General features: G+C 42.3%; 1 protein-coding gene across 2 annotated transcripts in view; it reads left to right on the top strand.

Moving 5' to 3' along the window:
* Positions 1–12,870, top strand: part of disc1 (DISC1 scaffold protein) — a 101,639-nt gene that overhangs the window by 74,747 nt on the left and 14,022 nt on the right. The window contains exon 12 of one of the 2 annotated variants that reach the window (XM_080191867.1): positions 9,014–9,058. In XM_080191867.1, coding sequence (XP_080047993.1) covers positions 9,014–9,058 — 45 coding nt within the window. Of the gene's footprint in view, positions 1–44; positions 107–9,013; positions 9,059–12,870 lie in introns of those variants that run through there. The other variant, XM_080191866.1, reaches the window with a different exon arrangement.

The following is a 12,870-nucleotide window of genomic DNA, read 5'->3' as shown; positions in this document are numbered from 1 at the left end:
TTTTTAATTTCCTGACCTCTTTCTGTGCCCTGCATGCTGTGCAGCACTCCCTTTATGTCCCCATGAAGGAGAGGCTGACCTTCCCAGTAACCTAGTAGATTCCAAGTCAGTGAAGGTGAGAAACAGCAAAAGGTAACTCTACTGCCACCTAGTATTTCTGTAGTAACCAGTTGGGTGATGTGTCAAGCTTTAAAATAGACCTTGAGCGCAATTGTTCTAATATGTGAATGTACATTTTTATTACTTTGTAAATTCCTGTGACTATATCTCCGATTCTGCACTTCCAGTGGAGAGACTATGCTTGAAGGGACATCAATTGGAAATGAGTCTAGGATAGCATAACCTTGTTTCTCCAAACTACGCTTGCTCTTGGTATCACTGCCTGCTGGCAGCACAAGATCATAGAATTGCATCTCATAGGAAATAGCAATGCAGTGCATGCTGACCCTTTGTTGTACGTCATTATGTGCATATCATTTATAATTGTATGGTTGCAATATGTGTTCTAACAACTGTTACAGAGTATACTCATCAGGACAAACACAAGAATGCCAAATTTCAAATGATCACACCAGTTTATACTTGAACCATGGGTGCTGATTGATTGGCAAATCATCTCCAATTGGCAGATGTGTTGTAATGGATAAAGCAACTGAGAAATATAGGCACCCAAAGCTCTTGGATAATTCAGAAAAGGCACAAGGCTTGAACATATTCCTTTCGTTTGTGGAGAATGGGCCCATTTTACAGTTGTATGTTGTTTCATGCAAATGTAAATGAGCTACATTACAAGCTTGACTAATTATCTTAGAATGGTTGTTAGTGTAGCTATTGGTGCACATGTTTAGCTAGTGCTACTTAATCACGGATTCACATTTACAAATAGATGTTTTGGGATTTCCAAGCATGAGTTGATTGAAAACGGCCTGCCTGTTATGAAAAAACAGAGGACCTGTCTGGCCACAATTTTCCAGCTGCAAGTTGTGCAGATCGTGTTGGGGTGGCAGGATCAGAGAATCACAGGTGAGGGGTCCAGTGCCAGCACAAAACTCTGCTGGGATCCTCCTAGCCACTGAGCAGAAACCAGGTTAACATATTTTAATAAGCATTTGACTATGGCTACGGTCTGGACCAAAATCCCAAGATATATTGAGAAGCCAGACTAGACCACAACAATTTTTCTATTTTGGCATACATGTGAGGAAAGAATGCTTCACTCCAGGAGTAATTGTTTTGGCAGATAAGGCAAAAGAGAATTCAAAGAGCTTCTACAAATATATAAAGGGCAAAAGAGTAACAAGGGAGAGAGTAAGGCCTCTTAAGGATCAACAAGGTCATCTATGTGTGGATCTGCAAGAGATGGGTAAGATCCTAAATGAATATCCTTCATCAGTATTTATGTTGAGAAAAGCATGGGTGTTGGGGAACTTGGGGAAATAAATAGTGATGTCTTGAGCAGTGTACATATTTATAGAGAAGGAGGTGCTGGAAATCTTAAAGTTCATCAAGGTAGATGAATCCCCAGGACTTTGTGGGAGGCCAGGGAGGAAATTGCGGGTCCTGTAGCAGAGATGTTTGAATCATCGATAGTCACAAGTGAGGTGCCTGAAGATTGGAGGGTGGCAAATGTTGTGCTTTTGTTTAAGAAGGGCTGCAGGGAAAAGCCTATTATGAAAAAACAAAGGACCTGTCTGGCCACAATTTTCCAGCTGCAACTTGTGCAGATCGTGTTGGGGTGGCAGGATCAGAGAATCACAGGTGAGGGGTCCAATGCCAGCACAAAACTCTGCTGGGATCCTCCTAGCATGCTTGGTTTCATGGGTCAGAACATTGAAAACAGGAGTTGGGATATCTTGTTGAAGTTGTACAAGACATTGGGAAAGCCATATTTGCCAATTAGCCTCACATTTGTGGTGGGTAAGTTGTTGGAAAGTACTTTGAGAACCAGGATCTTTCGACATTAGGTGGGTAAGTTGTTGGAAAGTACTTTGAGAATCAGGATCTTTAGGCATTTAGCGACACATGGAATGATTAGGGACAGTCAGCATGGCTTTGAGAGTGGAAAATCATTGAGTTTTTTTTGAAGGGGTAACCAAGAAGGTAGATGAGGGCAGTGCAGTTGATATTGTCTACGTGGACCTTAGCAAGGCCTTTGACACAGTACTGCATGGTAGGTTGTTGCATAAGTTTAAATCATAAGGGATCCAGGGTAAGGTAGCTAAATGGATTCAAAATTGGCTTGATGACAGAAGTCAGAGTTTGGTTGTAGAGGGTTGTTTTTCAAACTGGAGGCTTGTGACTAGGGATCATAGAATAGTAACATCAGTGCTGGGTCCACAGTTATTTGTCATTTATATTAATGATTTGGATGAGAATATAGGAGGCATGGTTAGTAAGTTTGCAGATGACACCAAGATTTGTGGTAATGTGGGTAGTAAAGAAAGTCATCTCGGATTGCAACAGGACCTTGATCAATTGAGCCAGTGGACTGATGAATGGCAGATGGAGTTTAATTTAGATAAATGTGAGGTGATGCATTTTGGTAGGTTGAACCAAGGCAGGACTTACTCAGTTAATGGTCGGGTGCTGGCAAGAGTTACAGAACAAAGAGACCTAGGGTACAGGCTCATAGCTCCTTGAAAGTCATGTCACAGGTGGACAGAGTGGTGAAGAAGGCATTCAGCATGCTTGGTTTCATGGGTCAGAACATTGAAAGCAGGAGTTGGGATTTCTTGTTGAAGTTGTACAAGACATTGGGAAAGCCATATTTGCAATACTGTGTGCAGTTCTGGTCACCCTATTATCGAAACTAGAAAGAGTGCAGAAAAGATTTACTAGTGTGCTACCGGGACTTGATGGATTGAGCAATAAGGAGAAGCTGGAGACTGGGACTTTTCTCTGGAGCATAGGAGGCTGAGGGGTGACCTTATAGAGGTCTATAAAATAATGAGAGGCACTAATCAGCCAGATAGTCAATATCTTTCTCCAAAGGTAGGGGTGTCTAAAACTAGAGGGCATAGGTTTAAGGTGAGAGGGGAGAGATACAAAAGGGTCCAGAGGGGCAATTTTTTCACAGAGGGTGGTGAGTGTCTGGAACTAACTACCAGAGATAGCAGTAGAGGAGAGTATAATCTTGTCTTTTAAAAAGCGTTAAGACAGTTACATGGGTAAGATGGGTGTAGAGGGATACAGGCCAAATGTGGGCAATTGGAACCAGCTTCTGAGTTTTAAAAAAAAGGGCAGCATGGACAAGTTGGACTGAAGGATCTGTTTGCACGCTGTAAACCTCTTATGACTTTATGACTAATTCCACTGACAGATTTGGGATCATTTATCAAAACAAGCTTTATTTATAACACAGTTTAAGTATTACTCTAACAAAATAAAGCAGCTTACCTCTTAACAGTTGACCAATCTTTAAACCTGAAAAGGAACAACACCAGTTTCTAACTTAGCACCATTTAATTTCAAAGAAGCGACATTCTTCCTCGAGACTTAAAACCCACTATAAATATAGCAATCACAAGTACACTTGCAGTAACAAGTGTAGACAGCCTTTGAGTTTTGAGAGATATAGAACTTTCAGAAGCCTTCCCAAACACTCTAATTCAACCATGACAGCCAGATGGACTCTAGCAGAGTGATGGGCAGTGCCAAGGAAGTGGGGGCATAAAGGAGATGGAGTGTGAGAGGTGTCATAAGGGGGACCCACTGGGAGGACCCTATAGCTGGCAATCTGTGTGGGAGACAGGTGGGGAAACATGCCTACAATATGGCAGGGGTGGAGTGTTCTGGATGTTCATGGGGGAGGGACGAGTGTCTTCAGTTTAACTTTGAGATTGGGCGCCCTTTAGAAATGGAGTCTGTTCTCTGTGACTTGCTGGCATGTTTAGGCCTGTCCCCCTCAGAACCAGTGCCAAACTCGCCCCCCCCCCCCCCCCCCCCCCCCCCCACCCCTTCAAAAAATAACTGTGGGGGAAGATTGCAATTTTATTTGCACCAATGAATCACACTGTTTCTTTCACATAAAATGACAATTGGGGCACGATCTTGCAAACAATGTGGTAGAATTGGGCATGAGGTGAAAAATCAGAAATGTGCCCAGTTTTTCACCTCTTTCAATCAGGTTGCGGACGAAATTGGCTTGTATTATGGACTAAATTGGCTTTGTGCCATGCTTAACATGTCATTAATAAGTCTCAGATGCTGTTGCAGGGTTTTCTCTGAGACTTACTAATATCGAAACTTCAGCTAATACAAAGACTCGTGAAATCAGTATCTTGTTTAAACATGTATCTTTGTTTGACCAACGATCACTAGGAGAGAAAGCATTGGCCAGTCCAACACACCTCTAGACAAGAAGGCCCTATTCCAATGCCACTCTGAAGTTACAATACATCAGACAGGACAATTATACATTTTCAAGTTTTTCCTGCCTGCCATTAGCTACGAAATCAGTCATTATTAGTGTAGATCAATTATTAACAGTTGTCATGTAGCTAAGCCAATTATGTTTTACTCTCTGACTTGATGAGATTTTATTGGTCCGTAGGATCCGGATGTTTTTTCCCCTTGTCGCTTGGCAACCGCTGATGCTTAGCCATAGGGTTCAAAGTACTGTTCTCATCAACTCTCAGTTACGTCAAATGGTCGATCCAGACAATTGACAGTCCCATGTCTGATCAGTACAAATTGAACAGCTCTATTCTTACCATGGCTCTGGGAACCCATACTATCCATAACCTATGCTGATAAGAATATACTTATTCTGTGGTTTCATTGTTCCAAAGAATGTGGTTCATGTCATTAAGTCTTCATCCCATCATGTCCTTGGAGCAGCCTGCTTTTACATAAGAACATAAGAAATAGGAGCAGGAGTAGGCCATCTAGCCCTTCGAGCCTGCCCCGCCATTCAATAAGATCATAGCTGATCTGTCGTGGCTCAGTTCCACTTTCCCACCCTCTCCCCATAACCCTTAATCCCCTCTCTTATCAAGAACCCATCAACCCGCTTCTTAAAAATATTTAGCGAGGCAGCCTCCACCACTTCAACGGGCAGAGAATTCCAGAGATTCACCACCCTTTGAGTGAAGAAGTTCCTCCTCAACTCCGTTCTAAACCGCCTCCCCTTTATCTTGAGGCTGTGCCCCCTAGTCCTACTGTCTTTTTTCAGCGGGAAGAGTCTCTCCACCTCTATCCTATCCATCCCATTCATCATCTTATACGTCTCAGTGAGATCTCCCCTCATTCTTCTAAATTCTAACGAGTACAAGCCTAGTTTATTCAGCCTCTCCTCATAGCTCAATCCCCTCAACTCCGGTATCAGCCTAGTAAACCTCCTCTGCACTCCCTCCAGGGCCAAAATATCTTTGCGCAGGTGCGGCGCCCAAAACTGCACACAGTACTCCCGCTGCGGCCTCACCAATGCCCTATACAGCTGCAGCAAGACCTCCCTACTTTTATATTCAATCCCCCTCGCTATGAAGGCCAGCATCCCATTCGCCTTCCTGACCACCTGCTGCACCTGCAAGCTGGGTTTTTGCGACTCATGCACAAGGACCCCGAGGTCCCTCTGCACCGTCGCCTGCTGCAGTTTTTCGCCACGTAAGTAATAGTCCTTCCTACCATTCTTCCTACCAAAGTGGACCACCTCACGCTTGCCAACATTAAATTCCATTTGCCATTTCCTGGCCCATTCGCCCAGCCTATCTAGATCCTTCTGCAGACTCTCCACACCCTCCGCACAATTTGCCTTTCCCCCAATCTTGGTGTCATCAGCAAATTTCGACACCCTGCACTCGGTTCCCTCCTCCAGATCATCTATATAAATGGTAAATAGCTGAGGCCCCAGCACCGACCCCTGGGGCACCCCACTAGTCACCAACCGCCAATCCGACTAGCACCCATTGACCCCCACTCTCTGCCTCCTATTTGACAACCAATCCTCTATCCACGCTAACACCCTACCCCCAACTCCATGTCCCTTGACCTTCTGCAATAACCTCTTGTGAGGTACCTTGTCAAACGCCTTCTGAAAATCCAGAAAGACCACATCCACCGGCTCTCCTCTATCCACTGCCCTAGACACATCCTCATAGAACTCCAGTAAATTTGTCAGACACGACTTCCCTTTAATGAAACCGTGTTGCGTCTGCCCTATCAAGCAATTCCCTTCAAGATGCCTCGCAATTTCCTCCTTAATGACGGATTCTAACATTTTACCTACCAACATTTTAGCCTACCTTTTGGCTAAATTGCACAGACTATTTGAAAAATATATCTGAAATACATTTTTAAATCCAAAATACGTTTCCAGAACAGAAATACTAATTCAAATCTCTTGTTTAAATCTCTTACTGTGATTATATGTGTCTTTATGGAGACAATATGCCCGTTAGTCTGTAAGTCTGATAAGAGTTATTTCAGTTAGTGCGTGTAGTTTTATCAGTGTCTTAAATCCCTGATTATTTGAAATTTCTCTAACAGATGCTATCATCCAGGCTCATTTATCTTAACCACCTCTCAGCTTGAGGTTCTCCCCAGCAAGAGTCACAGCTGGTCTCAACCAGCAGAGATCAGGCGTGATGGCCCCAACGGGGATATCGGAGGCCTTTGAAACTACCCAGGTGGTCAGAGGCAGGGCTGGACAATGCCGTTGGGGCAGTGCTTGTCTGGCAGTGCCTGCCTGGTACCATGGCACTGCCCACCAGATATCAAAACTGTGCCTGGAGCAGTGCCTGAGTGGAGGCGGAACCTGTGGTGTGGAGCTATGACAGAGGGAGGGAATGGGAACTCTGCAGGAGTGGGAGCTCAGCAGGGACGGGAAGGAGGGAATTCTGCTGCAGCAGGAGGGAAGGGGGAGAATCTCTGCCAGGCAGAGCGGGAATGGGTGAACTGTGCTGGGGTGGGAAGGAACGGGGGGGAAGCCCTGTTGAAGTGGTTGGGAAGGAATGGGGAAACTCTGCTGAGATTGGGAGGATCTATGTCGGGGTGGGTGGGAGGGAAGGGGAGGATCTCTGCTGGTGTGGATGGGGAGGGAAGGGGTGGCTGTGTGTTTAGGGGAGCAAAGCAGTGAGTTCTCTGTCAGGGTGAGGGATGGTGGGGAATGGGGGGTGCTCTGCAGAGGTGAGGGGCAACAGATTGGGGAATTTCTGCTGAGGGGGCAATCAGAGTGAGAGCTCAGGGTGCCCCAAGAGATCAGCAACCAGGCTCCATCCACCCCTCTCCCCACCCCACCCGCCCAGCAGCTTTTTTTGCCCAAGATGCCATAAGATTGTATTTTCAAACTCACCCAAAAAACACAAGTTTGAAACTCTCCCATTTTCTCACTTGATCAGCACTCAAAATCTTTTTTTATAAGATTTTGCCTCTTGTCATTGTTTGGGAAAATTCCACCTATGACTCTAACAAGCTGTTTGATCAGCCAAGTTGTTGCGATTATATAGCATGTGTTTTTGGCATCAATATCACAGCCTAACAGAGTTGACTTGTCAACCAGTCAGCATCCTTTTCTCCTGTCGTACAAGTTACTGTAATCATTTGAAATTTGGTATTCTTATGTTTATCCTGATGGTTGAAAGACAAAAGCTTTGAAAATAGTCAAAGTTTTGGGGTATTCAAGTTTTGTACCAGCAAGTGACAAAATAATTTCTCGTTAATCAAATGAAATATATGGCTGTTAACAGCCATGACCCTTGGTTCATACTATTAAAAATCTCCCTGGAAATTACTGTAAAATATGGAGAAATTATTTTTGTTTCTTATTAAAGGTGTAAGGTAAATATAAAACGGAAAGCCACATCCTTCAAAAACAGGCTAATGTGTCTTGGTATGCCTAAAATTTACAGCCATTTAGAGAGTGAGATGGTTTTGTAACACAATGTGTGAAAATGAAGTGGCAGCCTGTTTGGAATTTTAAAAAATCAGACAGGAAATAAACTGAGTTGCTGATTCATAATTTTGTACTTCTATCCAAAACTCAACATAGTGAATGATTTTAACATATTTGGCAAACAGATTATTCTCTCAGAACTGACAGGTACGTAGTTAATCCTGAAATTAGGAAACTTTCAGAAAATATTGGGTGACAAATTTAAGGGTGGTTTTCTGAAGGTCTTGTACCATAATGGTGAACGATGATTATTTATTTGTGCATTTGACTTGCTGCGTATGTTTTTCTGTAATGTGAGTCTACACTATGAGTTCGCCAATACTGCAGTACTGCGAAGTACTCATTTCTGTTTACCATTATTTCTTCCCTCCATTAAAGCTTATCTTTCTTTCATTTGGGAGAGGAAACAGAAAAAATTTTTTTTTATCATAATGGCATTGAATGTAAGTAACACAGATGCGAGTGGTATAATTTTATTATGTCCAAGCAACAACGTGGTTTATGAAACTTAGATTTAGGAGAGTAGCCTAATACTTATTCGGTGCTCACAAATAAGGAGTTTTGAGGCCCACGCTGTTCATGACTACTCTTCGATGTCCCCATAATGCTCCTGTCATTGGGACAACATGCTCTTGGAACATCCTTCCACCTGTATATTAGGCTCTATTTAACTGTGCTGTGTTTGGTAACTTTCATTATCTTCTTATCACATTACAGTGAAAGAAAACTTAGTATAAAAACCTTTGAATTGTCCTAATGCTTTATAGAAAGCACTATTAATAATTACGTTTCTCATTAATTCACATAGATAAAACTATCAGTGGTAGCTATAGAGAATGGGGCTCAGTGGGATTTTGAGTCTTGTATTCATGTCTAAGACCTTCACAACCAATTAACAATTTTCTTTCTTGATGTTGAGACTTTTTTTTCACAGTATTCCCTGTCAAAGTTATATCCCTTACATAGTTATGTAGATAAACTTCATGTTTCCTTTTGCAAATGACCATTTTCACTTAGATTTGGTATTTTCTTATTTATTAATATTATTGATTTTAGATTATGATTGATGTAAACCTCTTGCACCATCTACATGTTTAATTACCATTTATATTCATTTCTTAGGCATCAATTAAATATCCCTTTAGCATCAAGGATACACATTCAGAGGTGAGTGTTTGGAAGTTCATTCTGCTGCTCTAACTTGTAGTAGGTCACAAAATGCCCAATTTCTTATGTGTATTCTAAAGGCATAGAATACAATATTTAAAGAGCTACAGTAAATTGTTTTCTGAACAATCATAGAGTACAGAAGAGGCCCCATGCTTCTGCACAGACAAAATTACATTAAATCTACATTAATCCCACAGCCTTGAATATTGTGACATATCAAATGCTCATCGATGTACTTTTTATAGATTCTGAGGTTCCCCACCTCGATTACAATCCCAAGCAGTGCATTCCCTCTACTGCCAAGCAGAGCTCAACTGACGTGAAATGGTAGTGGGCTTCTGAGAATCAGCAGGAACAGTTTATACACAGACTCTGTAGATAGCGAATGCTTGCCTGAAAATCCTGCTCTGTGAAACACTGAAGATCAAGACAATAGTCCCATCAGGCAAACAACAACTGTCCCAAGATTTAGTGATACTGCAATGAAAGCACTCAGTCCAGCAGAGAGATCATGTTTCTGATAGGGACAAGGGGACCCTCATGCAGCAGACTCCAAAGTGAGTGGGAGTAATTTGTAAAGGAGGTGTATGTCTTTGCAGTCCTGAGAACATTGCAGCCATGCTGGAAACAGTATAATTACCTCGGATGCAGAGGTCAAGGCTAGTGAATATATTCTGAAATAACATCACATATTCCCACACCATGAACCTCTGTAGCTACTTGGTGTACCAAACCCATGTCACTCACGCAGCCATACTCACTAACACTCAGGACCCATGCCTGCCTTTCACGTACTCTACCTCACCCACATCACCCTTCAATCATGTCAACTTCACATACACCTCTCAGTTCCACCACATAGCTCCAGCAATTTAGTTGTGGTAGCAACATTACCAAACAGAGTGCAACACAGGAACCAACATTCTACTCACTCTGAGGTGGCCCATGACAGCATGGAGATTCAGAAGGTCACAAGAGCAGATGGCACTCCATCCCATAGGTCTCCTCAAGGAAATTGTGCTAAAAATCACAGGATTGTAATCATTCCCCTGCCTTTTCCTCAAAACCTTGCACGTTATTCCTTTTCAGATAATTACCCAGGTCCCTTTTGAATGACTCAATAGAACCTGCCTTGATCACACTCTAAGGCAGTGCATTTGAAATCTTAAGCACTTACTGCATGAAAGCATTTCTCCTCATATCTTAATTATCAACTTCAATGACTTGCGGTCATACAACAGGTCCCTCATCTAATCCTGCACCCGTTTAGAATGCATTATACCTCTTGTGTTCTTCTAACAAAATAAAACACTTAATAATTCTCAGCATTGAATATCATCTGCCACTTGTCTATGTCTTAGGGTTCATAATGCTTCCAAGTTTTGTATCATTTGCACATTTTGAAATTGTGTTGTTATGTTAAGGTCTAGGTCATTAGTTTATAATCAGGAAGAGCTTTGGTCCCATTCCTGGGAACTGGGAAACATTATTGCAAACCTTCCTCTCGTCTGATAATCAGTGGTTAGCACTGCTGCTTCACAGCTCCAGGAACCTGGGTTCGATTCCTGGCATGGGTCACTCTGTGAAGTTTGCACATTCTCCTCATGTCTGCATGGGTTTCCTCCAGGTGCTCCAGTTTTCTCCCATTGTCCAAAGATGTTCGGGTTAGGTTGATTGGCTGTGCTAAATTGCCCCTTAGTGTCCTGAGATGCATAGGTTAGAGGGATTAGTGGGTAAAATATGTAGGGAAAAGGGGGTAGGTCCTGGGTGGGATTGTGGTCGGTGCAGATTTGATGGGCTGAATGGCCTCTTTTTGTACTGTAAGGTCTCTATGGTTCTATGGTTTCTATCTATTAACCACTGCTCTGTTTCCTGTCACTCAGCCAATTTCTTATCCACATTGCTCCCATCCCTTTTATTTCATGAATTATAACTGCTCAGATGTCTGTTGTGCAGCACTTTATCAAATGCAAACTGCAATTCCTTGTGCATCACGGACAGCATTACCCTCGTCAAGAAACTCCAAGTTAATGAAACACTATTTTCACTAGGAAACCCATACTGGCTTTCCTTAATTAATCCAGATTTGTCTGTGTGACTATTAATTTTGTTCCAAATTATTGCTTCTAGAAGTTTCTCCACCACCAAATTCAACTGGCTGGCCTGTAGTATTTGGGCTTATCTTTGCACCTTTTTGAACAAAGGTGTCACATTTGCAATTTTCCAGTTCTCTGAAACCACCCTGAGTCGAAGGAAGACTTGAAAAATTATGGCCAATGTCTCTGTGATATCTGCTGTCACTTTCCTCAGTATGCTTGGATGCATGTCGTTTTGTCCTGGTGTCTTATGAATTTTTCGTATAATCAGCCTACCCATACCTCTTTCAAGGTATTTTAAACTCTTCAAGTGTCACCACCTCTTTCACATGACCTGTGCAGCATGCTGTTCCTTGGTAAAGACAGATGCAAAGTATTATTTTAATACATCAGGCTTGCCTGCATGCCCAAATCCCATTTTTGGTCCTTTTTTTGCTGTCTCCTCCTTTTACCACTGTTTTACTATTTATACGCTTATAGAAGACTTCAGAATTCAGTTTTTGTTAACTGTTATTTCCTTTGCGTACTTGCTGTTCAGCTCCCTTTGCTGTTTCACTTATACTCTGAAGCTTCTGTACTCAGCCTGGTTCTTGGTTGCATTGTAGCACTGCTGCCTCATCGCTCCAGAGACCTGAGTTTGATTCCTGCCTTGGGTCACTGTCTTTGTGGAGTTTCCACATTCTCCTCGTGTCTGCGTGGGTTTCCTCTGGGTGCTCTGGTTTCCTCCCACAGACCCAAAGATGTGTAGGTACATTGACCATGCTACATTGAACCTTGGTGTCCCAGTATGCATGGGTTAGATGGATTAGTGGGGTAAATATTTAGGATTATGGAGATATGGTCGAGGTGGGATTGATATTGGTGCAAACTCAATGGCCCGAATGACCCCTTTCTCTACTGTTGGGATTTTATAATTGTCCACCGTCGTGAGCACATCGTTTCGTATTCATTTTAAATTTGATCTGTTTTGTTGTCCAGAGAGCTGTTGGTTTTTGTTTTGCCCTATCTTTCCCCATTGTGAGAATATATCTGTACCTGAACTATCTTTTCTTTAAAGGTCATCCATTTGATCAGATACCATTTTGCTGGCAACATTTGATTCTGATTTGCACAGAGCTGTTACAGCATAGATAGAGGCCAGTCAGCCTATCAAGTCCATTCTGGTTCTCTGCAAAGCAATCTAGCCATTGCCATTTCTCCACACCCCATTCCTGTGACCCTGGACGTTTATTTCCTCAGGTGCTCATCCAAGCTCCTTTTGAAATTAATAATTGTCTCCTGCCTAATAACCAGTGATTTCCAAGTCTATTATATATTAGGAGTAACTTGTAAAGAGAGACAAATACCTAGATGACTAGATCGCATGTTTGATATGGGCCAAACACATTCTCAACCCATTGAAATTGGTTTTCCCCTTTTGTTAATTATATTTTGGATTGTTCTTTGTCCTTTTCCATAACCAACCTAAGCTTTTATGATACGATGTCTTCCCATAACGTTTACAGGAAAGCTAGAGAAAATAGTGGGGAGGAATAATTTAGTAATTAAGGATGAAATCACCTCAATGGTACTAAGATGTAACGAGATGAGCGAGCTGTATAAAATTTGAACAAAATTAAGAATTTGTTATCTAGTTCTATGTATTGTTAGGGTCCTGGACCAGAACCCCAAATTACTTTAGAAAGTCTAACTACACCCCAAGAATTTTCTGTT

The sequence above is a fragment of the Carcharhinus amblyrhynchos genome, chromosome 7 (genome assembly GCF_965287045.1).
Source record: "Carcharhinus amblyrhynchos chromosome 7, sCarAmb.v2.hapA, whole genome shotgun sequence".
NCBI classification, from domain to species: Eukaryota; Metazoa; Chordata; class Chondrichthyes; order Carcharhiniformes; family Carcharhinidae; genus Carcharhinus; species Carcharhinus amblyrhynchos.
The sequence above is the reverse complement of the archived record's forward strand: the minus strand, read 5'-3'. Positions and strand labels throughout refer to the sequence as shown.